General features: G+C 42.1%; 4 protein-coding genes across 11 annotated transcripts in view; all 4 read left to right on the top strand.

Annotated features, from left to right (window-relative positions):
• LOC147838879 (putative E3 ubiquitin-protein ligase HECTD4) overlaps positions 1–7,213 on the top strand; it is a 41,018-nt gene extending 33,805 nt beyond the window's left edge. For 2 of the 4 annotated variants that reach the window (XM_087301688.1, XM_087301689.1), the window contains one exon: positions 6,781–6,977. Coding sequence is in view for 2 of the 4 variants with exons in the window: in XM_087301686.1 (XP_087157812.1) it covers positions 6,781–6,833 (53 nt within the window). In the remaining 2 variants the exon portion in view is untranslated. Of the gene's footprint in view, positions 1–6,780; positions 6,978–7,048 lie in introns of those variants that run through there. The other 2 variants (XM_087301686.1, XM_087301687.1) reach the window with 2 other exon arrangements.
• Positions 1–25,643, top strand: part of timd4 (T cell immunoglobulin and mucin domain containing 4) — a 1,098,921-nt gene that overhangs the window by 728,138 nt on the left and 345,140 nt on the right. The gene's annotated exons all lie outside the window — the stretch shown is intronic.
• On the top strand, positions 8,303–22,960 carry LOC147838876 (putative E3 ubiquitin-protein ligase HECTD4). 5 transcript variants are annotated; one of them, XR_015520419.1, is made up of 5 exons: positions 8,303–8,424; positions 14,698–14,821; positions 18,267–18,444; positions 19,062–19,208; positions 20,301–20,432. XR_015520419.1 is itself a non-coding variant. In XM_087301671.1 (5 exons), exons 1-5 carry the CDS (start codon positions 8,310–8,312, stop codon positions 20,316–20,318), a joined length of 327 nt encoding a protein of 108 aa, XP_087157797.1. In that variant the 5' UTR covers positions 8,303–8,309; the 3' UTR covers positions 20,319–20,577. The 5 variants fall into 5 exon arrangements, 4 of the variants coding, with proteins under 4 accessions (XP_087157797.1, XP_087157795.1, XP_087157798.1 ...); XM_087301671.1 differs by lacking the exon at positions 18,267–18,444 and having other exon boundaries at positions 19,062–19,088; positions 19,166–19,208; positions 20,301–20,577; XM_087301669.1 differs by having other exon boundaries at positions 18,267–18,460; positions 20,301–20,577.
• LOC147838878 (uncharacterized) lies at positions 11,053–12,349 on the top strand. Its single transcript, XM_087301658.1, has 2 exons — positions 11,053–12,023; positions 12,212–12,349. Exon 1 carries the CDS (start codon positions 11,192–11,194, stop codon positions 12,002–12,004), a length of 813 nt encoding a protein of 270 aa, XP_087157784.1. The 5' UTR covers positions 11,053–11,191; the 3' UTR covers positions 12,005–12,023; positions 12,212–12,349.

The following is a 25,643-nucleotide window of genomic DNA, read 5'->3' as shown; positions in this document are numbered from 1 at the left end:
CAGCGCTTGCAGGTTCACTACCTGATCTCTAAAGGTTGTGGTAGGAACCTTGGGCACATAACCGGGGCGGGGTCTCAGGATGACGTGAGAGTAATCCGGCCCGAATTCCAGGCACGAGTCACTGACCGAAAATGCCTCCAGGTCCCCGACCCTCTTGATGGAGGCCAACGCAACCAGCAGAGCTGTCTTCAGGGACAGAAATCTTAGAGATACTGATTCGAGTGGCTCAAAGGGATCGGATCGCAGACTCGTGAGAACGAGGGCGAGATCCCAAGAGGGCATGAGAGGGGGGCGAGATGGATTAATTCGCCTAGCACCCCTAAGGAACTGGATGACCAGGTTATGCTTTCCCACGGTGCAGCCAGCTACCGCGCTATGATAAGCGGAGATGGCGGCCACGTAAACCTTGAGAGTGGAGGGCGACAGCCTGCTGTCCAACTTCTCTTGAAGGAAAGAGAGCACAACACTAATCTGGCAATTTCGGGGGTCTTCTCTGCGAGAGACGCACCATTCAGTGAATAGACTCCACTTCAGGGCGTAGGCGCGCCTCGTGGAGGGGGCTCTAGCCTGAGTGATGGTATTAACCACCGCAGTCGGTAGGTTACCTAAGTCTTCCTCGCGTCTAGGGACCACACGTGGAGGTTCCAAAGATCGGGGCGAGGGTGCCAGATGGTGCCCTGTCCCTGAGAGAGTAGGTCCTCTCTCAAAGGGATCCGCCAGGGGAGGGCCGTCGCGAGGAGTGAGAGCTCTGATATCCAGGTCCGGTTGGGCCAAAGGGGCGCAACTAGCAGAACCTGTTCCTCGTCCTCCCTGACCTTGCACAGAAACTGCGCGAGCAGGCTCACTGGGGGAAACGCATACTTGCGCATGCCCCGAGGCCAGCTGTGGGCCAGTGCATCCGTGCCGAGAGAGCCCTCGGTCAGGGAAAAAAACAACTGGCAGTGAGCGTTCTCGGGGGAAGCAAACAGATCGATCTGGGCCTCCCCGAATCGCGCCCATATCAGCTGAACAGACTCGGGGTAGAGTCTCCATTCTCCAGGGCGTAACAGCTGTCGTGAGAGCGCATCGGCTGCACGATTGAGCGTGCCTGGGACGTGAATGGCGCGCAGCGATTTCAGCCGCGGGTGACTCCAGAGGAGCAGACGGCGGGCGAGCTGAGACATGCGGCGAGAGCGCATACCCCCCATGCGGTTGATATACGCCGCCGCCGCCGTACTGTCCGTCCTGACCAGCACGTGTTGCCGCTCCAGCACCGGTAAAAAGCGGTGGAGAGCGAGGAACACTGCCAACAGCTCTAGGCGATTGATATGCCAATGCAGCTGGGCACCCTTCCAGAGGCCCGCAGCCGCATGCCCGCGACACACGGCCCCCCAACCCGTGTTGGAAGCGTCTGTTGAAACAACAACATGGCTGGACGCCTGTCCTAGAGGCACACCGGCCTGTAGGAACGAGGGGTCGTTCCAAGGGCTGAGGGCGCGGCGACACAGCGCAGTAACCGAGACCCGGTGTGTGCCCGCGTGCCATGCGCGTCTGGGGACCCGATCGTTTAGCCAGTGCTGAAGTGGTCTCATATGGAGCAACCCGAGCGGCGTGACGGCGGCTGCGGATGCCATATGCCCCAGGAGCCTCTGAAAGAACTTCAGTGGGACCACTAGTTTGCTGTCGAGCTCCCTCAGACAGTTCAGCAACAGGCGAGCGCGTTCCTCGGAGAGGTGCGCTACCATGGTGATCGAGTCCAGCTCCATCCCGAGAAAAGAAATCCTCTGCACGGGGGCGAGTTTGCTCTTTTCTCGGTTGACCTGAAGCCCCAGTAGGCGGAGATGCCGAAGCACCTTGTCCCTGTGCATAATCAATTGCTCCCGCGAGTGGGCTAAAATCAGCCAGTCGTCGAGATAATTGAGTATGCGAATGCCCGCGAGCCGAAGGGGCGCTAGGGCACCCTCCGCGAGTTTGGTGAAGACCCGCGGAGACAGAGAGAGCCCGAAGGGGAGGACCTTGTACTGCCATGCTCGACCCTCGAACGCAAACCGCAGAAATTGGCGGTGGCGTGGAAGAATGGAGACATGGAAATACGCGTCCTTCAGGTCTATGGCTGCAAACCAATCCCGAGGACGAACGCATTGGAGAATGCGCCTCTGCGTGAGCATTCTGAACGGCAGCCTGTGCAGACAGCGGTTCAAAACGCGCAGATCTAGGATTGGCCGTGACCCACCGCTCTTTTTGGGTACGATGAAGTATGGGCTGTAAAACCCACTCTCCATCTCGGCTGGAGGAACCGGCTCGATTGCACCCTTCGCCAGGAGGGCAGCAATCTCCTCTCGCAAGACAGGGGCGGACAGGGGGCTGACCCTGGAGAAATACACGCCCGTAAACTTGGGGGGCCGTTTCGCGAACTGAATCGCGTAACCAAGTCTGATTGTGCGTATGAGCCACCGCGAGGGGCTGGCCCGCGCTAACCAGGCAGGCAGAGCCCTCGCTAATGGAGTCATCGCTACAATCGCTGACGTACCAGCGGTGGGGCAGCGCGGAGTGGGTGTGCTGATCCGGGAAGCACGAGGGTCCCGCGGAAGAGCTGGAGGAGAGCGATTCGCTCTGGCTCCGCACCCTGACTCCGGAGAGGGGGCTGGAGGGCTGAGGGAAGGGAGACCGTCCCCCCAGCGCTCGTGAGCCACTGGCGAAGCACGTAGAGTCTGCGAGCCGGAAGGCAGCGCGTCCCGGACTGGCAGAACTCGTGCAGTCACATCCGGGGAAGGGAAAAAGTGCTCTTTTACTGATGTTTTGGTGGCACTGAAAAGTACCGTTGTTATCGGGGCCCCGCCCTCCAGCGGGGAAAGAGCAAGTTTCCTCTTCTCCGGATGGCCTGTCTCAGGGACGCTTCGCGGTCCGTTTACCGGACTTAACGGCGCCCTGGGCAGGAGGGGCTGCCTGCTTTCGAGGTGAACGCCGCGCCCGCTTGGCCGGAGGCGCAGGCGGGGGCGGGGCAGCACTCGTTGGCGGGCGCCCTCGGCGAGGAACAGCGGAGGTGGATGGCTCGGCGGGCGGAGCGGGCTTACGGCCACGCCGATAGATGACATTGCCCATCGCATCCGACTGCTCTTTCACCGCCTTGAATTCCTGGGTGAATTCACCGACGGTGTCGCCGAACAGGCCAGCCTGGGATATGGGCGAGTCAAGAAAGCGAACTTTGTCAACGTCGCGCATATCGGCCAGGTTTAGCCAGAGGTGGCGTTCCTGAACCACAAGTGTGGACATCGTCCTCCCCAGCGCACACGCGGCGGACTTAGTAGTCCGAAGAGCATAGTCGGTCGCGGTGCGCAGCTCATGTAATAAGCTTGGGTTGGACCCGCCCTCGTGCAGCTCGGCCAGCGCCTGCGCTTGGTAGCGCTGGTAGGTGGCCATCGCGTGCAAAGCAGAAGCAGCCTGGCCCGCAGCCTTATAAGCTCTGGCTCCGAGGGAGGCAGACAACCTACAGGCTTTGGACGGGAGGCGGGGCAAACCCCGCCACGTAGAGGCGCCGCGCGGTCAAAGATTGACCGCGATAGCGCGCTCCACTGACGGGATCGCCTCATACCCCCTGGCAGCTCCGCCGTCAAGGGCGGTGAGGGCGGAGGCACACGCAGCACGGGCAGAGAAAGGTGCCCTCCAAGACTGCGTGAGCCTACTGTGCACTTCCGGGAAGAAGGTGACAAGAGGCTTCGAAGGCTTCGCCTTCTGGTCCTCTACGTAGCACCCATCTAGTCGGTCCGGCCGCGGAGCTGGGGGATAAACCATCTCCAACCCCACGGCCGAAGCAGCCCGGGAAAGCACGGCTAACATGTCCGCTTCAGGATCCGATTTGACAGCGCTCACCTGCCCGGAGGGGGCGAGCGGGTCCGGATCTTCGTCGGACAGTGAAAGCCCACCCTCCGATGCCGCGGAGGACATCTGATCTCCGGTGTCAGCGAGTGTGAGAGCTACCATCTGGTTAGACGGATCACTCTCACCACCCGAAGCTTGGATGGAGCGCCGTGAGGAGCGAGAGGTCCGCGAGCCCGTGGGCGGCGGATTATCTCCAGCTGAAACCCTCAGATCTGCCCGAGCGCCCGCTGCTTTTTTAGAACAGGAGGCAACTGGGGTGGCTCGCTCTCTTGCGAAAGTTAGCCGCGATCTTAGCTGTGCAACGGTCATGGCATCGCAATGACGACATGAACCGCCCGCGAGCACCGCATTAACATGCTGGACCCCCAAACATGCAATGCAGTGATCGTGTCCATCATCCGGAGCCAGGAAACCCCGGCATCCAGAAACGCACAGTCGGAGCGCCATCCTGAAAAGGACGTGCTGCACGACTGTGTTGCTCTTTTAGGAAAGTTGCAACTATACGCACCGCTCTGGAGGACCGGACCCAAAGAACCGCAGGCAAGGGAGTAACCCAGCTCGACCGTCTGCCACCGCGAAGACCCACTCTGGACCGGGAGACACACTCGTTCGCTCTGAAGTGCTGATCAGCAAGAGGAACCCTCATCGACTCACTCAGAAAGGATCTGAAGCGAAAAGGATGGCGTCTGCTGGCTTCAGGTGTGCTTATATGCTGAGATAATTGCAGATGTCGCACACCTGCGCAAGCTTACGCTGCCAATTAATTTCATTCATTGGCCCGTTCAATACTCTCCAGACAAGCGGCTTCTGATCCGAATCCTTCCCAATGCGTGGATTTTACAAATCAAATCCACTTATAGTGCTGAAGTTCCCCCCGAAGGGGAACCAAAGTTACTATAGAGTCCAGTAGTCGGATACATTTATATTAATGCCCTAACCTCTAATTAGAAATGATGATTGTCTTAACTCAAGGGTGTACACCTAAGCGGGACTAACTAAAGTATTTTAGAACGAGCGCGCTGGTAGCGGCCATCTAAAGTATTAGTCAATTTACCTCTGTTTAATATTCAAGACTGACCGGAGTGTGACCGTGAGGGACGCCTTCGGCCGAGGCGATTTCTCTGAGCGACATGAGCACCCGAATGAACGGATGTAATAGTTACTAGTGAAGACAAAAGGTTCAAACATTTATCTAAATTACATATTGATATAATCTTCTTAATGTTTTATGATTGGAGTCAGATAAAACGAGGATAAATATATTAATATTCTAAACCACCTCATATTAAAATTGGAGTCAGATATGAGCTAAGTTAATATAAATCAACATTGTGCACTGGAAAGACCGAACATGCAGTGAACCTTCATCCACCAGTGGACACCGGCATTGGGCCAACTGGCTGGACCTTACTGTACGTAAAATGTTTAATAATGTGTGGTTCCTAGTTATTTGGGGAACTATTTTCAAATGGTGAGGCAACAGCTTTCATACAGTACTAGGGGTTTGGATTTTAATATTTGTTTATTTAAATTTAGAAGTCTAGTGGGGAAAAATACGTTTTTATATACAAGTGCAAACATGTGGAGCAAATTACCAAAATCTGTCAAGGAAATAAAAGACTTAAGGAGGTTTAAAAAACCTATCAAAAGATGATTGTTTGTTGAGGATAATTAGTTTGCATAGTAGATGAGGATGTTTTATTAGATATGTTACTTGATTGTGAATAGGGTTGCAGCTGGAAGGCCATCCACGGCATAAAACATATGCTTAATAAGTTGATGGTTCATTCCACATTCCCTGATTAATAGAGGGACTAAGCCGAAAAGAATAAGGAATGAATAAAGGAATAATTGTATTTGTGAATTATTTTGTTCCTGTTTTAAAATGTGGAGGTCCTGTTTGTTTTATGCATCATCTGTATTTTGAAGCCATACTTTGTTTTATTTAACTGTGAGGAATGCAATGGAAACAAGCCCAGGGATTTATTATGTTTTTATCCTCGACAGTTTTTATTTTGGCGAAACAGTGACGCAGTAGGTAGTGCTGTCGCCTCACAGCAAGAAGGTCGCTGGTTCAAGCCTCGGCTCAGCTGGCGTTTCTGTGTGGAGTTTGCATGTTCTCCCCGTGTTGGCGTGGGTTTCCTCTGCGTGCTCCGGTTTCCCTCACAGTCCAAACACATGCGCTATAGGGGAATCGATTAACTAAATTGGCTGTAGTGTATGAGTGTGCATGTGATGGGTGTTTCACAGTACTGGGTTGCGGCTGGAAGGGCATCCACTGCGTAACATATGCTGGAATAGTTAGTGGTTTATTCGGCTGTGGTGACCCCTGATGAATAAAGAGACTAAAGCCCCGTTTACACTAATGCATTTTAGTTTGAAAACGCATAAGTTTTGCTACGGTTACGCCATCCGTCCACACGATGCCAGGGTTTTTGAGCCCTGAAAACGGAGCGTTTTGGAAATGCTGGAGTGTCTGTTTTCATTCTAAAATGCTGCTGCTCCGTCTCAGTGTGGATGGGGGAAAAACGCAGACATCTGAAAACGGAGGCAGGGCTGCTGAGATTCGCTACTTGATTGGGGCTTTTGTGTCATTGCGTATTCTTCCCTTATTCACAAAGCCCCTATCACATGACTATAACACATGGCTTTAACGCTACCAGAAGACAACAGACCAGCCTTCACTGTAAACAACAACATGGACACAGAAATGGGTAACGTGCTATACGGACGGAGATATGTTCAAAAACGCTAGGTGAAACGCTAGTGTGGACGTGGATCGTTTCTGATCTAAAATGCCGTTTTCAAACTAAAACGCATTAGTGTAAATGGGGCCTAAGCCGAATGAAAAATGAATGAATGAATGAAAGATGAAGTCATTTCTCATAATCTGTCTGCTGACTCTCCTGTGTGTGTGTATAGATGGCCGGATCAGCTGTAACTCTGTGCTGTTGGCTCAAGTCGGTCTTGCATGAGCTGCAGGGTCAGAGCTGCTCTCCGACTGAGCTCTTCTATCAGGGAAACGCTCAGATTGTCCGCGAGTGGCTGAGCATGGCCATCAGCAGAGCTCTGCATCAGGGGGAGGACAGTCTGCTGGAGAGATCTGCTGCTTCCTGCAGGTACCACACACACACACACACACACACACATCATCATCATCATCATCATCATCATCATCGTCTTAAAACAGGTTCTTGGGAACTCGGGAGACTGCGAAAACACAAAAGAGATGGTTGCCTAAACTTCAAAAGACATTCCTGTCCCCCCTTCCTCCCGAGACACACAGACACACAGGGACACACACACAAGGCTCCCGACGCTGAAATGGACTCAGAAATCCTGAATCAGCCCAAAAGTAAATGTTATGTGTTTGTAAACTTTGTATTTCATTTCGGACTTTTCTATCATGTAAATCTCTCTCTCGTGCCCTTTTTAAGACACTATACCAGCTAAGAATGTGTGAATCATGTTGATGTATTTCTTAAAACTGTCGTGTTTAATACCGTTAGGTTTCTCCTGCCATTTTACAACACATGATGCGTAGCGCATGATCATAATCTATACAGCTTAAATGATTTAATGTCTCTTCGCATGCTTTCGGACGGACCCTTATTTTGCATATTAGCGGTCCAGAGACAAAGAAAATCTCCCGCTCAAACTTTGCCAGGAGACCATTGGTCAGTCAGTAGTTGACATGCCACCACAGTTTAAAACCCAGCTGCGCGCGCAACTCTGCGCAGAAGATCCAAAAGAAGCTTTTCAAAAGGTGCGCCCCCCCATTTGAGGCGGCAAACCGCATTTCTGTAACTGCATGGCTCGTCCGAGCCCACGTTTTCTTATTTTTTCAGCAAAGTAAAACTCAGTTTAAAGTTGCGATCGTGTATCCTCCGACCTGCATTGCAAACTCCACGCATCAAGAAAGGACCGATTTAATAGACGAGACCCACAGAAGAATCAAGATTTTGACACTCTGTTGAAGTCTATGAGAAACTCACACCTGAGCAACGCATGAGGCTTCAGTCTCCATGTGAGAGGCGTCTTTAAGCTGCGATCACCAAAAAATCCTTTTATATAAAGTACTAAATACGTTTCAACAGTTCAGTACTTTCTCCTTGTGTTGTTTCATTGTTATTACACCAAACTCATATTTTTTGGCTTTGTTTTATGTTTTTGTTTGTATTGTTTGGGTTTTTACCAAAATCTGGTTCAATTCCATGTCAGCAGCTTCTTTAGAAAAACATGACGTGTTTAATACTTATTTTCCCCACTGTACATTTATTTTATTTTAACAGTGATCTGCATTATTTTGCATTCTCTAAGTGAACAATCAGATTCATTAAGACCATTCCTGCTGACTTTAGCTCATATCTATATTTCTGTCCACAGGCGTGTCTCCCCCTCCTGGAGCAGTGCTGGTGTTGCACTCGTTGCTTCTTGAGTTTCCATTGGCGATGGTCTTCGCTGAACAGCTGCTAACCTACAGTTTAGGAGAAACCATAGAGCGCTCTGAGGATGAGCTGGACACGGTGCCCACTTCTGTGCTCATTCAGGTCGTGGAGCTGCTAGGTGAGATATGCTCATTTAATTTGCTCTTGAGTTTATACAGCCAGAGGTGTAGAAAATCAATCCTGGACACCCCTGCCCTAGACATTATATGTTGCATTCAACACATTGCTGTTTTGTTTATTTCTACAGTTTGTTTTCCTTTTCATTAAGTCTTTAAGGGTCTTAAATGTGCTTTTATAGTGTTGTCACGATACTGGAATTCGGTACCAATCGATACTAAAGTTTTAAAAAAAAAAACAGGCTCATTCTGAAAGCGTAGTCCCATGGACATTTCTAGAGACCGCGAAATACGTCCCAGGAGGTAACTATTTTTGCACTTTTTGTTTTTTCGCGAATCCACAAGAGGCTGCTGTGTTTTTCAGATCTCAAATTTCTTGAGTAAGTTCTCCCGCTAGTGCCGTTTGCGCCCACTGTCCACGCGTAAACCCACCGGAGGCCACTGTTGACCGACCTGACTGTCTGTCTGACTGAATTTCTAACTGGCCAGCTGACCAATTGACTGACCCACCCTCCTCCTTCCCTAAATCCAACCAATTTTATCGATTGAACCGCCCACTCACTTACTTCCCTAAACTCAACCAATGATTTTCAAAAGCCGTCCAGAAAAAGAAAAGCCCTCGTCTGTTTTTTACCATGTTTTTGGATTTTACCACATTCTCACCCTGTTATTCACTCATTCATTTTATTTTTTTGATTCTGTTTTTGTTTTACCGGATTTCTGGAACCGCTTTTCCCTGGACTCGAATCTCGTCATCATCGTCATCCTGGTCAACTCCTCTCTGGCGTCTCAAGTCCGTTGACGTACACGATGAGGTAACTGGACAAACTGGTTGCGATGGGAAAGCCCTCCACAGTTAGCGTTCGTTTAAAAAAAATTTAATGCAGCCATACCATACGTACCTCCGGCTACATAATTCGCGGTCTCCAGAAACGTCCACGGGACTATGTTTTCAGAACGAGCCTGTGATTCTGTTTAAAAACCTCCATTTCACGCTAACATTTGAGCGCCATTGAGCGCTTTCTTAAACAGCGCTGATTTGCCATTGTGTTCACATGCTCAACAGAAATGACTGCAATTGGCCGTGAAGGTCATCAGTTTACCGAACTCACCGCTGTTTACTTAGTGTAACCACACATACAAGGACACTGTGTTTTAAAGTCACATCCATCAGCTGATTTGACTATAAGCTGACATATGAGCAATCCGCTGATGAATCACGGCTTTAAAACGCTCCAGTGTAACACAGATAACATATACAGTTATTTTAAACACTTTCTATAGTGCTTTATAAAAATTCAAAGGGTTTTCTTTAAAATGATACTAAATTTTTGCATTTACACCTCTGCGTGTGGATTTTGGAAGCTTTTAAATTTGGGTAGGCAAAAACCAGGTGGAAATCCCAAAATAGCACTGGGTTTTAGGAGGCTAATGAAATCTTATTGCTAAGTGTGACCGATTAAATATTTAAAGCTGCAATCTTATACATATATTTATTTATTTATTTATACATACATACAGTTGAAGTCATTTTTTTCCCCTTTTTTAAAAGTATTTCCCAAACGATGTTTAACAAAGCAAGGACTTTTTCACAGTATGTCTGATAATATTTTTTCTTCTGGAGAAAGTCTTATTTGTTTTATTTTAGCTAGAATAAAAGCAGCTTTTTTTAAATCACCATTTTAAGATCAATATTATTAGTCCCTTTAAGCTTTATTTTTTTTATAGTCTACAGAACAAACCATCGTTATACAATAACTTGCCTAATTACCCTAATTAACCTAGTTAAGCCTTTAAATGTCACTTTAGCTGTATAAAAGTGTCTTGAAGAATATCTAGTCAAATATTATTTACTGTCATCATGGCAAAGATAAAATAAATCAGTTATTAGAAATGAGTTATTAAATCTGTTATGATTAGAAATGTGTTGAAATAATTTTCTCTCCAATAAACAGAAATTGGGAAAAACAATAAACAGGGGGATTAATAATTCTGACATCAACTGTATACACATACATACATACATTATTTCTAAGTATATACAGAAGATTAATAAGGGATATGGTGTGAGAGATGAATTTAGGAATTTTACACCCGTGAATATTATTATTTTATCAACTCTATTCAGTCAAATATAAATCACTCTTGCAGGTAGGTTTAGTTCTGTGACCGAATATCTTCAGATAAGAAACTGTTCCGCACTCAATCCTTCATTAAATAAACTGAAGCAGCTGAGGAGACAAAGGTTTCTGCTAAAAGCTTCTGTAAACCAACAGAAACTGGTTATTTTTCAATGGATGTATATGTTAAACCTTTAAAAATACCAACACACACACAGAGAAAGTCAATGTTTTCAGATTATTTTATTGGCTTGACAAATGTTCCATATGTATCTCCAAAGCATTTGTGATGTTTACATTAAATAGGACATATAAAAACAATTGAAATAGTAGTGGTGGTTTTTCTAATAAATAATAATTAACAGCACATTAACAATCATCTCTAGAATAAAACAATAGTAATAAATAGTTTATCTAATAGTCAACAGATTAAGATTCATTTATAAACAATTTAGAATCCTGTTTGTGTGCGCACACACGCGCTCCCAGCTGATGGTTGCTTAGCAACGACATTCATAGAATGTGTTCTATAGTAGTTCTATGTTAAAACAGCTCATCTCAGTTTGCCAGCATTCAGGACGGTGACTTGGTAAATCACACAGTTACTGTACGAATTGACAAATCTGTGATTGTGAAGGACTCGTTCGCTATGGATACTCACTATAATCAGTCTTCAGACAACCCTCATCACGAGTGGTCATCGGTTGTTCTGAATTTGGACCCAGATGTGGACGAACAAGAACTGATTGAGTCAATGAAACAGTTCAGCCAAATCCACTCTTTGGATTTTTCTTTTGATGAAGACACTAATTGCAGACACATTTATGTGACTTTTGAGCATTCAGGACGGGACCAGCAACCAGATCCTGTGGTCCCCACGAGCCGCTTTATTGAGCGAAAGACACTGCTCGTGAGCAATCTGCACCCAATGGTCACCGAACAACAGCTTATTGAAAAGTTTGGTGCATTGGGGTCCATCTCGACTGTGCAAGTGTGCAGAAACAACATCATCTCTCCTGCTTATGCCTTTGTGACTTTCCATCATCGACGTGATGCAGTGCGAGCACAAAAAGCTCTGAACTTCACTGATTTACTGAATAAACCTCTGATCATCATGTGGGGCCCAGACAAGACAATTGAGGTCCTCTCAGATAATGACAGCAGCTCTCCAAGACAAACAGAGGAGAGAGAGACAGCTGGAGAAACAGAGGAGAGAAAGACCAGTGAAGAAACAGAGAGAGAGGCCGCTGGAGATACAGAGGAGAGAAAAACCAGTGGAGAAACAGAGAGAGAGGCCGCTGGTGAAACAAAGGAGAGAGCGAACAGCGAGTCTTCATGGGGAAGAAGGATCTCCAACAATGTGAAAAGTGCTGTGAAAGCTGCGGTGAGCAGTCCAGCAGCCTGGGTCGGAGTCGGCATAGGTGTTTGTACTGCTTATGCCTACTTCAGGAGCAGGAGCTAGTGTGGACACTTTCTAAAAGGTAATTTCATCTCATTTAAGTGACATGACATCTGACTGAGCTTAGTAACACTTCTGGAACATGCTGTTTGTCACACACACATATGTATATATAGAATTCTCTGTGGGTCAGAGGTCATGTTAATTCATACTCAAATTCAGCTTCATTTAGACATCGACACTGATTTTCTTGACTCTGTTCTCTTCCAGACGAGAAGGCCTGCCTCACGATCTCCACTCATCATCCCCAGAGTGACCAATCACTGCTCCAGAAAGAACTTGATGTCCCCAGCAGGCCAAACACTTGCAATAAATGTGAATTGAATAAACTGTCTTGTGTGTGTCTCATTCAGCAGTAAAGCTCAGCCTTGTAATTTATATCCATCCAAGAGAAGCATAACAGCACTTTGTTCCAGACACAGAAGTAAACAATAGGATTTTCTTCACATCTATTGATGTGTTAGACAATAACTTATAGACCATTTGAGAAGAAGGACTGCATCAAAGAACAATCAAATGTAGAATTGCAAATCAGGATTTCAATTATAATGTACAGTGGGTTCTTATAATGTCTGTACAGGAAGATATTCGGAAGAACGTTGGAAAAAAGCAGCTGTTGACTTCCATAGTATTTTTCGTTCCTACTATTGTGGGTTTTTTCTGTACCACTTTATATTGATGGTAAGATCATCTTTATTTTGAGTATTAGTAGACTGTCTGCTTAATATCTGCTGATTCTGCTCCTTCAACAGACATTTAACTGACTATAAGAAACTTTGCAAGTGCATGTCAACTTACCCTAACCCCAACCCAACAGTCTAATGAAAATTAGTTGGCATGTACTGTAGATACAATGTAACTTAAATTCAACAAACTGACCATCAAAATAAAGTTTGGCTGTTTTTCTTTTACAACATTCTTCAAAATATCTTCTTTTGTGTTCAACAGAAGAAAGAAATTCAAGGTTTGAGACCACTTGTGTGTGAGTGAATGATGAGTAAATGTTCATTTCTGTGTGAACTGTCCCTTAAACGCTGGCTTAAAATATGTGATTTGTTTAAGAAATGTGGTTAAACATGCATGTTTCAGTGGAAATTATTTGAAGTATATTGTATGATGTAGATATTGACTTGTTGCCATCTATTGGCCTGAAGTGATAAGGTCTTAAAGGGGGCCTATTATGCTAAATCACTTTTATAAGTGGTTTAAACAGTTGTGTGGCAGCAGTGTGTGAATAACCAATGTGCAAATTACAGGGGGTTTGGGGAGGGTTTGACCTCCTCCAATATTCCTTGATCCCCTCTGAAGGACTTTAAAACAAGATGTATGAGAGGTGGGTCAGCACGTTAATAGTAAGAAAATGCTTTCTCTGATCTATGTCCTTAATATTAATAATAAAAAAGTATAATGTAAATATAGATTTGAGCGGTTTATAGCATTGTAAATGCATAATTGTGCCAATCAATGCTAGGAAAATATCATTCAACAGTCTGAAAATAGCAGCTCTTGAGGACCAATACCATCTAAAGTTTTCACAACACACATTTCTTGTAAAATACTGTAGGTGTCTATATCTGCATGTAGCCCAAAAAAAAAAAAAAAATGGACACATAATTTGTATAGTTTGACCTACAGTAACCTCTAAAAGTCACTAAATATCCCTCAAAACACTGAAAACGTATGCATTTTATTAATAAATGAGATGTTGTTTAAATACATTCATACATTTAGTTCACTGAAGCATGTATTACCAAACTACTACCAAAAAAGTTGGTACTACTACCCCCCAACAGATGCACATGCATTGATTTCCGACATGTTAAGTGGAAATGACTTGACAGTATATGGTAGTTCGTCATTAAAGCATGTTACTGTATACCACTGTAATCAGGCAATATATGAGTGATTAGGAAATAGCTTAAAACACTCTTGATAAAATCTTATTTGTCTTAATTTAACTGGAAAATAGGTCAATAATATTAGCCCCCCTATAATAAATATATATTTTACTTCCTTTCATTTATATAGCATTTTACGGCAGCCATATTGCGCATCAGCTGATTGGTGGAGAGGAGACAGATTATTATTAAGATTAAGCCAATTATAATATGGGGATGGTTAGGAGGCCAAATTTGGCCAGGGTGTCAGGGTAAAACCCCATCATTTTTTTAAATCCCCTGGGATTTTTAACAACCACAGAGAGTCGGGACCTCATTTAGAAACTAACATTACTTCCAGCAGCAACTTAGCTTTTCTATGTGGTCTCCCATCCAGGTACTGACCAAGCACAGCCCTGCTTAGCTTCAGTGGGCGACAATGTGAGAGCTGTCAGCTTGCTTTTTGATTGGCTACAGAATTTTAAGTTCGTTATACAACGACTTGTCTAATTGACCAAATAACCTAGTTAAGCCTTTAAATGTTGCTTTAAGCTGAATACTACTATCTAGAGAAATAGCTAAGAAAATATTATCCTCCGTCTCCATAGAATTATTAAAGAATTATGTATAAGAGTTGTTTTTGAAAAACTATTTCACAGATAGGCAAATGATTTTGTATTTAGTTGTATATTCCTTAGTAAGAGTCTAAAAGTAAGTGATTGAAAATAGGGTCGGTGTGCGCACATCCTATGAAAACTTCAAGCAGGCGCTCGATCAAATGTGTGAATGATCTGCTTTTATCTCGATGTTTCTCAACAGTGCCAGAAGAGAAGTTTTTGACGTTGGAAGTTTTCCACAAGTTTACTCTAGACAGAGCCAAGCAGGACATCCGCAGTGTTTGGCGGGCGATCCTGGCCTGTGGATATGACCTGCACTTTGACAGGTTTGCAGGTTTTAAAATGATCTTTGGCTTCACCACATCAGCGCTCACATCACATATATCACAGAAAAACAGGCAACACAAATACATTCAATATCATCACATAAACCACATTAAAAACTCAATTATTAATGAAATTCTAATGGCAGTCGGCACAAATGACATTTGATACACAGTTTTCTTTACTTGGGTCTATGTCACGGTTGCAGGTTTGTGCGTTCTTCCGGAGTGTCTGTTTGATCATGTGGGTTTGTTTTGTTTTTGTTGTCCACGTGTATTTGTTTTGGTCATGTGTTATGACGGCACTCAGCTAGTTTGATTAGCTCGCCAGCTGAGGCTCATTATCATGCCTATATATGGGCGACATTTTCTGTGTTTCCTTGTCAGTTCGTTACGTGTGCTTATGTGTGCATTTGTCTGTGCTCAGGACCGTGAGGAGTTACCACTAGACCCTGTTTTCCTGCCTGATCCCTGCCCTGTTTTCTCCTAGTCCTAGCACCGCACTCACTCCTTGCATTTATTTTGACTGTGTCAAATAAATATTATTTTTCACTCGCACTTGGATCCATCTGAACATTTATTTGACTGTGACAGTCTAAGACGCCTTTTTAATGGCAAAAGCCTAGATGCTATATTTAAGGGATGGCAACAATCTTCAAGAATGACGTGTGCTTTCTGTTTAATTCTCATTAAGTACATTTCGTTTGGTTGTCTTTGTGCTTTACCTAAAATTACACTGGCAATTTTTACTACTCGGCACAGTTTTTGCTTTTCTTTAGTTGGCAACAGGCCATACCATTCATTTTAGGTCAATGCTGTCATGAAATTTGCTGTGTTTTTTGAAGACATTGGCATCTCATCACTACTCAGAAGGTTTTGGAGGCAGCTCTACATACAAAAGTCTTCATTGTTCAAAAGATGTTCATTCTTTAAAATTATTGGCAGGAGCTTTGATTCAACCCTATTTTAATTATGCTACCTCATTTTGGTATAGTAGCTGCTCACAGAATATGAAGGGAAAATTACAATCGAAATGCTGTTTACATGGTTGTCTCTTAATAAGAGTATTATCTTAATCATATTAAAAGCGGAGTAATGGTGTCCGTGTAAATGTACTCAGTTGATGTCGCGAGCTGTCAAAGACATTCTGTCGTGTTTCCCCTTTAAACGCAACTTTTGTAAAGCGTCTGCTTCACGTTGCTCTGTCAGAATCCTTGTGAAATATAGCCATACTGTAGAACGCTTAGTTAAAGCAAATTTGATGAACGAGATCATGTGTGTTGAATCTGAAGGGAGTCACTCCGGCTGTTCTGTCCTGCGTGTGTCATGTGTGTGTGTGTGTGTGTGTGTGTGCGTGTGTTTTTGTGACATATCAGGACACAAATCTGTATAATGACATGGATATAACACAGGTATTACAAAAAGGAGGTGAAATATGAGGACATTGGTGATGTCCTCATGTCTCAAAATGCTTATAAATCCCACAGAATGAGTTTAATCAGAGAGTAAAGCTGCACACTGTCTCCTGTGATGGTTGGGTTTAGGGGTGGGGTGGGGTGAGGGCAATACAATATACGGTTTGGACAGTATAAAATGAATGGAAACCTATGTAATGTCCCCACTTTTCACAAAAACAAACGTGTTTGTGTGTGTGTCTGTCTGTTTGTCTGTTTCTGTGTCTGTGTGCACGCGCGTGCGTTTCCTCGAAACAAGAACAAATGCCTAAACATCCAATGTCACCGTCCGTATCCCTTGTTTAAATGTATAGAGATGGTGTGACCAAAGTCCCTGTAAGAATTAGTCTTTGGTGTTCACTACAAAAAATGCTTTTCTTACTTTTTGTCTTGTTTCTAGTCCAAATATCTAAAAGTTCTTAAATCAAGAAGCATTTTCTAGACAAGCAAAAGATATTGTCTTGTTTTAAGAAATAATATGCCGAAATGAAGTGAGTTTTTCCTCAAATCAAGCAAAATAATCTGCCAATGGGGTAAGCAAAATAACCTTATCACAAATCGAAAAACAAGATTAAACACTCACTTCATTTTGGCATATTATTTCTTAAAAGAAGACAATATGTTTGTGTGATTAATTGCAAAACAAAAAGTGTGATTAATTAGTTTTTCTTTTTTTATCGATTGACAGCACTAATGTTTTTTAAAACTGAGAATGGTACGTAAAATGTTTAATAATGTGGTTCCTAGTTATTTGGTGAACTGTTTTCAAATGGTGAGGCAACAGCATTCATACAGTACTAGGGGTTTAGATTTTAATATTTGTTTATTTAAATTTAGAAGTGTAGTGGGGAAAAATACGTTTTTATATACAAGTGCAATCATGTGGAACAAATTACCAAAATCTGTCAAGGAAATAAAAGACTTAAGGAGGTTCAGAAAAGCTATGAAAAGATGATTGTTTGATGAGAATAATTAGTTTGCATAGTGGACGAGGATGTTTTATTTGATATGTTACTTGATTGTGAATAGGGTTGCAGCTGGAAGGCCATCCACGGCATAAAACATATGCTGGATAAGTTGACGGTTCATTCCACTGTGGCGACCTCTGATTAATAGAGGGACTAACCCGAAAAGAATAATGAATGAATAATTGTATTTGTGAATTATTTTGTTCCTGTTAAGAAAGGTGGAGGTCCTGTTTGTTTTATGCATCATCTTTATTTTGAAGCCATACTTTGTTTTATTAAACTGTGAGGAATGCAATGGAAACAAGTCCAGGGCTTTATTGGGTTTTTATCCTCGACAGTTTTTATTTCAGAATGTATGGGATTCTTGTACTTTTGTACAGCTTGTCTAAAATCTGTCAAATAAAATCAAATTCAATTCAATTCTAATAATAAATAAAAATAATTAATTATATAACTTAAATAACTAAAAAAAAGTATCATCAGGTCTTAATGTATTTCCTAGTGGTCCTGAGAGTGTTGATACCAATTATGCCATAATCAGCTTTTTTTTTTTTTTTCTTTTTTTTTTTATATATATATGGATATGGTGCATTTGCTATTTACATGCCGGACTTTGTTAGTGTAAAAACTGAACGCTTCACTAGTAAAAACAGTTAAACAGAGCATCTGCAGCGCGAGGATGAAGAACCAGCCTCCTCCGTTTAGCCTCTTTACTTTACTTTTACTCTTTACTCCTTTACTTTAATGCAGTAAGGAAATGGTGGAAACTCACTCCACTGAACACATCCATTAGCCGACATAATTAATTTAGTTTAAGCGCAAATATTTGCTTCAAAACTATTTCTAATTTAGTTCTAATCTCCAGCAAAGGAATAAATGAACAGTAATAATGAAGTGTGGTCAGTTATTTCTACACACGTCCTGTTCTTATGCCCCATATGGTGATGCAGATGTCTCCAAAACCCCACAGCTGGACAAATGTACACTAGTTTGTAAACACCTAAAAATACTTTCTTTCCTCTCCAGATGCACATGCATTGATTCCCGACATGCTCAAAAAGCCAGCAGAAAATGGAGCTTTGAGATGGACTTTGAATTGGTGCAGATTGTGAACCGTCTCAGCTGTCACCTGGCCATCACTCCTGCCCGTCTGCATCCACATGAGGTTTACCTGGTCGCCAGCAAAAATGGCGCCGATCCTGAGGTTGCGTGTCCGTTAAGCAAGTCCATCTCTGTGTTATCTTGTTCACAGATGAAGAGTTCAGATGCAAAAGCCTCTCAAGGGCTGTCTATTATTATTATTATTATTATTATTTTATACAGCTGAAGTCAGAGTTATTAACCCCCCTTTATATCTTTCCTGCAATTTCTGTTTAACAGAGAGAAGATTATTCCAACACATTTCTAATCATAATAGTTTTAATAACTCATTTTTAATAACAAATTTCTTTTCTCTTTGCCATGATGACTGCACATAAGATTAGACTAGATATTCAAGACTCTAGTAATCAGCTTAAAGTGACGTTCAAAGGCTTAACTAGGGTAATTAGGTTTAAGTTATAATTTTGTAACTCATTGTATAACAGTGGTCTATTCACAATCCAAACCGAATATAGCTTAAGGGGGCTAATAATATTGCCCTTAAAATGCTTTTATTCTAGCCAAAACAAAACAAATCAGACTTTCTCCAGAAGAAAAAATATAATTGAAAAAAATATATAAAAAAATAAAAAATTCCTGAATCTGATAAACATAAATTGGGAAACATTTAAAAAAGAAAAAAAAGATGGATGTGCAGTGAATGTGATCGTGTCCCCACAGGTGTCCCAGTGGAGAGTTTGCGTCTGCGCTTTGCTCTGCTACAGTCTCTAAACAGCAAACTTGAGAACTTCTTTCTGCCTTTAGTGGAGCTGAGACTCACACAGACCTACCAGAACAGCATCGCCACGCTTCTGTGCGAGGCCAAAGGTCAGTATTCAAATAACAGGCGTTCAAATATAGTCTTAATTATTGTTAATCCGGTAACACTTTAGAATAATGGTCAACTTTTTAATGTATTTAGTAATGTCGACCAAGGATGAATAGTCTTGTAAAGTATTTATTAATCATTGTTCATCATTTACTATTGCATTATTTATTCATTCATTTTCCTTCGGCTTAGTTATGGAAATAGATTTGTTTCTTTTTTCAGTTCAATCAAAAATATTTAGTTTTAAAGAAAAATTTATTACGTAGTAATAAAAAAATAAAAGATTTCCAGTAAAAAACACCTTTAATTAAAAAACTTATGTCAATGATAATAAAATATTTTGGTGACAAAGTCGCTAAGTTGGCAACACTGCTGGTGACTCCGGTCCAATCGCGAGAAAACGTAATGGCCAACCTGTGACCACAATCAAGATTGGCCAATAGAATAAGGTTTTTTAGAAGATCCCGCCCACTGAGCTGCAGTTTTCAACTCGTAAAACTTTTCAACTCGCAAGCATAGATTTTACCAAAAGCAGAACTAATGAGCACACAATGAATTAATCTGGTGGTAACTGCATAAAATGGCAATAGTTAATTTTTTGCAGTGTGAATTATTTATTTTAATATTTTTTTATTATTTGAAATCTTTTATTTTTTAATTGCATTGTACCTAATTCTGGTCAAAAACTTCATGTTTGTTTGAACAATAAAGACACAAAATTTACCTCAGCGTACATGGGTTCAAAACTTTCAAACTCACAAGCAAAACATTTCAACCCGCAAGCAAAGATTCTAGATGTGCAATAAATGACAGCAGAACAGTCTGGAAAATCAATGAGTGTGCAATGAAAATTGTGGAAACTGCATAATAGGACAAGTGTATTTAGTATTTAAAGTGAGTTTGGAATAATCTGATTGGCTTACCAATGATTACAGAGAGACCAGCCGCGATCAATCATATCACATGCTCCTCTCGAAATTAGTTTATGCAACTTCACTTAGTGTGTGTGTGTGTGTGTGTGTGTGTGTGTGTGTGTGTGTGTGTGTGTGTGTCTGTGTGTGTGTGTGTGTGTGTGTGTGTGTGTGTTTCAGGGAGGTGCTGCGCTGTGAAAGTGCTCTGGCACGTCTGTACTGCCACATGGCCCTCCTCAACATCTTTGCCCCCAAGAGTCCTCACACATTCACACACCTCTTCCACATCCCTGCAGTGCGTGACATCACACTTGAATATCTGCAGCTCCTGTCCAATCAGCTGCTGACTCCGCCTCTGCCAGGTAATGTCATACCAATATGTTGAAGAGCACTATTTTACATGCATAACAGCAATGTTAGAAGATTTATAAGAATAAAGTGACAAGATTTTAAAATACTTTTTGAGAATTTATTAATATTTACTAATGAGCAAAAATGATGTAAATACACATATTTGGAAATTAAGCTTTTTTAAAAGTGTTTAAGCATATTTTAGCTCTTCACTATAAGGTCCCATTAGTTAATGCATTAACTATCATTAAATAGCAAAGAACAATTCTTTTGTTTTACACTATATATTAGTGTTTGATGCTAAATGTCATGTTTGAGGGAAAAAGTTTTCTTTTATTTGAAATTGAAGCATTATATAAATATTTGTCGTAAGTTTCCTTGATAACAACAAGTTGTTGAAGCATTTGTGTTTTTAAGCACTCTACAATAAGCTCCCATTAGTTCACATTAGTTTGTTCACTTGACGGATTAGAATGTTTTTGAGGTTACTTTTAATGTACAATGTATAATTCTAATGCATAATTCTAATTTGTTAAATCCTATTTCTTAACATTACTCACAGTTAAAGTCAGAATTATTTTGCCCCCCTTTTTATTTTGTTTTAATTTTTTAAATATTTCACAAATGATGTTGAACAGAGCAAGGAAATTTTCAAAGTATGTCTGATAATATATTTTATTCTGGAGAAAGTCTTATTTGTTTTATTTAGGCTAGAATAAAAGCCGTTTTTAATTTTCTTAAACCCATTTTAAGGTCAATATTATTATCCCCTTTAAGCTATTTTTTGATAGTCTACAGAACAAATCCTTGTAATACAATAACTTGACTATTTACCCTAAGCTGCCTAGTTAACCTAATTAACCTAGTTAAGCCTTTAACTATGTCACTTTAAGCTGAATACTAGTGTCTTGATAAATAGCTATTCAAGTATTATTTACTGTCATCACAGCAAAGATAAAATAAATCAGTTATTCGAAATTATTTATTAAAACTAGTATGTTCATAAATGTGTTGAGATATTTTTCTCCGTTAAACAGAAATTAGGGGAAAAATAAACAGGGGGCTAATAATTCAGGGGGGTAATAATTCTGACTTCAACTGTATGCAGCATTAACAGTAAGGACTTTTTGTACTGTATTTATGTATCTTTGTTTGCATGATATGCTTTACATACAAAATATTGTAAAATTATTTATTAATCATTTTAGAAGGAGTTATTTTGTTTTTAGTCCACATTAGCTCAGGTCCATGAAATAGTAAATAATATTAACAAATACTGTTGGTTTTAAAAGTTATGATAGTACAAGGCGCAGTAGGTAGTGTTATCGCCTCACAGCAAGAAGGTTGCTGGTTTGATCCTCGGCTCAGTTGGCGTGTCTGTGTGGAGTTTGCTTGTTCTCCCTGCGTTCGCATGGGTTTCCTCCGGGTGCTCCGGTTTCCCCTACAGTCCAAAGACATGCGGTACAGGTGAATTGGGTTGGCTAAATTGTCCATAGTGTATAAGTGTGTGTGAATGAGTGTTTGTGGATGTTTCCCAGAGATGGGTTGTGGCTGGAAGGGCATTCGCTGTGTAAAAACGTGCTGGATAAGTTGGCGGTTCATTCCGCTGTGGCTACCCCAGATTAATAAAGGGACTAAGCCGACAAGAAAATGAAAGAATAAAATTAAATTATTATATAAATTTGTTATTATAAAATATAATATTACAAAACTATAATTTCATCATGTCTAATAAATACATCAGAATTTTTTTTTGTTAACAAAAGATGAAGTCGGCGACATGGTGGCTTAATAGTTAGCACTGTCACTCGGCTGCGTCAGTTGGCGTTTCTGTGTGGAGTTTGCATGTTCTCCCCGTGTTGGCATGTGTTTCCTCTGTGTGCTCCGGTTTCCCTCACAGTCCAAACTCATGCGCTATAGGGGAATCGATTAACTAAATTGGCTGTAGTGTATGAGTGTGCATGTGATGGGTGCTTCACAGTACTGGGTTGTGGCTGGAAGGGCATCCACTGCGTAAAACATATGCTGGAATAGTTGCTGGTTCATTCTGCTGTGGTGACCCCTGATGAATAAAGAGACTAAGGCCCCGTTTACACTAATGCGTTTTAGTTTGAAAACGCATAAGTTTTGCTACGGTTACGCCATCCGTCCACACGATGCCGGAGCTTTCGAGTGCCGAAAACGGAGCCTAGAGTGCGCGAATGGTCACGTGAAATACGTTTTTGGTGGCATAGTGTGGACGGAGATATGTTCAGAAACGCTAGGTGAAACGCTAGTGTGGACACATTGTATTTGATCTAAAACACCGTTTTCAAACTAAAACGCATTAGTGTAAATGGGGCCTAAGCCGAATGAAAAATGAATGAATGAATGAAAGATGAAGTCATTTCTCATAATCTGTCTGCTGACTCTCCTGTGTGTGTGTATAGATGGCCGGATCAGCTGTAACTCTGTGCGGTTGGCTATCAGGGAAATGCTCAGAGTGTCCGCGAGTGGCTGAGCGTGGCCATCAGCAGAGCTCTGCATCAGGGGAAGAACAGTCTGCTGGAGCTCACCAAACAGATCTGCTGCTTCCTGCAGGTACCACACACACACACACACACACACACACACACACACATATACTAGGGTTGGGCATCTAAGCTATAATGCCGATCCGATACGCATCTCGATACTAAGAATACGATCCGATATATTAGCGATACATTTGTGACATATTGCGATGCAACACGATACGATTCACACCCATATCACGATACAATGCGATAATTCAGCACCAACTAATTAAATCAAGTTTATGAGATTATGTGAAAGAGGACGCTGTGCCATTGATAAGTTTGATTATTTATTAACCAAGTAAATCCAAGACTTTTTTTTACAAACTGGCTTTTCTCTCAGAGTGTCAGTTTACAGTAGAGGGCCATTTTAGAACATATAGCACATATTATTTAATTATTTTCAAGATAAACAGAATGTATAAGTGCAATATATATTAAATTATATATATTTGCACTCTTTCAACATAAAGGTTTAGCATTGCACAACAAGAATTGTGATTTAACTTTTCAACTATGAAAACAAGTTTTACAAAGATATATTGTGCCACTGAATATTCAAAACTTAAGGTCGTGAACTAGCAGTGTTATGCTGCTTTCAAACAACACTGTCACTGTAAACAACAGGCTAATAAAAATATAACAAACCAGCAATCTTCTTGCTGTGAGGTGGTCATACTACCCACTGTGCCACCGTGACACCCATTATTTTTATCATTATTATTATTAATATTATTATTATTATTATTATTATTAAATACAAATTAACAGGAGGAGGTGTTTAAAACCTTCGTTCTCCGTGACACTAGGCTGAATATCTTTGAAGATGAACAATGCCATAACATCCGTTATTGGCGTAGAGCGCACAAAACTGTTGCGCATGGAAAAAAACTTGCAATGCTTTTCTCACCACTTTTGGAGCTGGTAGCTACAGTTGAAGCAGTGCGAAAGCCGGGGATGCAGAAACACTGGAAGATGCTTCCACAACAACACCGTGGCGCCGCTTCAAGTCAGATTTCAGATTAGTCGTACTGCCCGCGTATTTACAGATGCGCGGCACATTTTGCAAATTGCATCTGTCCTGTCAAGTCGTTCATCCTTAAATCCATAATGTTGCCATACTTTAGATTTAAAACTCAGTGGGGAATAAAATGTTTGTTTTGCTTCTCGCGCTTTCTGAGGGCGCACCACTAGCTTCATCCGCACACCTGATACACTGAGTTGTAGTGTAAGTGTACACATCCGCAAATCCGTTGCTAAGGCATACTTTATGTAGGTCGATTAAATTATGCGCCAAAAACAGGTTGACAACACTTGTTAATAAATAAAAAATATATTCTATATTAAAAATATAAGCTGTATCTTGGAAAAACCGATGCATCTCGCAAAAAAACCGATGCATCTCGATTTGCTTCCAAAATTTCAGTCATCCTCTGCTGCTCTACCGATGCACTCGCATCGTGCACGCGCATGACCGCGTATCGATACATATCGATTAATCTTCCCATCCCTAACATATACACATCATCATCATCGTCTTAAAACAGGTTTTCGGGAGTTCGGAAGACAGCAAAAACAAAACACGTCACATGACCTTCACATTTGAAGTTTATAACATAAACATCAAACATGTTTTTTCAATATACACTCACCGGCCACTTTATTAGGTACACCTGTCCAGCTGCTTGTTAGTGTAAATTTATAATCACATGGCAGCAACTCAATGCATTTAGGCATGTAGACATGGTCAAGACAATCTGCTGCAGTTCAAAGCGAGCATCAGAGTGGAGAAGAAAGGGGATTTAAATGGCTTTGAACGTGGCATGGTTGGTGGTGCCAGACGGGCTGCTCTGAGTATTTCAGAAACTGCTGATCTACTGGGATTTTCACGCACAAACATCTCTGGGGTTTACAGAGAATGGTCCGAACAAGAGGAAATATCCAGCGAGCGGCAGTTCTGTGGGCGCAAATGCCTTGTTGATGCCAGAGGTCAGAGGAGAATGGCCAGACTGGTTCCAGCTGATAGAAAGGCAACAGTAACTCAAATAAGCACTTGTTAAACCGAGGTCTGCAGAAGAGCAACTCTGAATGCACAACACGTCCAACCTTGAGGCGGATGTTCTACAGCAGCAGAAAACCACACCGGGTGCCACTCCTGTCAGCTAAGAACAGGAAACTGAGGCTACAATTCACACAGGATCACCAAAACTGGACAATAGAAATTAGAGAAACGTTGCCTGGTCTGATGAGTCTCCATTTCTGCTGCCACATTCGGATAGTCGGGTCATACCTGTCAACATTGGGCTGTAAAAATAAGGGATATGCCCACCACAATAAGGGATAAAAATCCACAAATTGCTAAATATGTTCATTTGGAGCTGTTTCATTGTAAATAAACAGTTAAATGGTCAGTAATATGTTTTAAATTTATTTTTAACAAAATAAAAATAAAAATATACATTAGCATCAAATACAATAGCAAACAGTTCAGCTTATTAAAATGAATAGCTATTATAATGAAATAGAATCAAGCTATCAATCAATCTCATTAGTCGTTTCTCCACTGTATGACTTACACATTCTGATTAAAGAGCAACGAATGAACCTCTCACTTATT

The sequence above is a fragment of the Danio rerio genome, chromosome 21 (genome assembly GCF_052040795.2).
Source record: "Danio rerio strain M-AB ecotype USA chromosome 21, GRCz13ab, whole genome shotgun sequence".
NCBI classification, from domain to species: domain Eukaryota; kingdom Metazoa; phylum Chordata; class Actinopteri; order Cypriniformes; family Danionidae; genus Danio; species Danio rerio.
This window is presented reverse-complemented; position numbering and strand designations above follow the sequence as displayed.

Coding starts and splice junctions, on each gene's coding strand:
- LOC147838876 (XM_087301669.1), top strand. CDS start 8,310: ATGGTCTTCGCTGAACAGCTGCTAACCTACAGTTTAGGAGAAACCATA. Junction 14,822..18,266: donor TATGACCTGCACTTTGACAG/GTTTGCAGGTTT, acceptor TTTCCTCTCCAG/ATGCACATGCATTGATTCCC. Junction 18,461..19,061: donor TGAGGTTGCGTGTCCGTTAA/GCAAGTCCATCT, acceptor GTGTCCCCACAG/GTGTCCCAGTGGAGAGTTTG.
- LOC147838878 (XM_087301658.1), top strand. CDS start 11,192: ATGGATACTCACTATAATCAGTCTTCAGACAACCCTCATCACGAGTGG.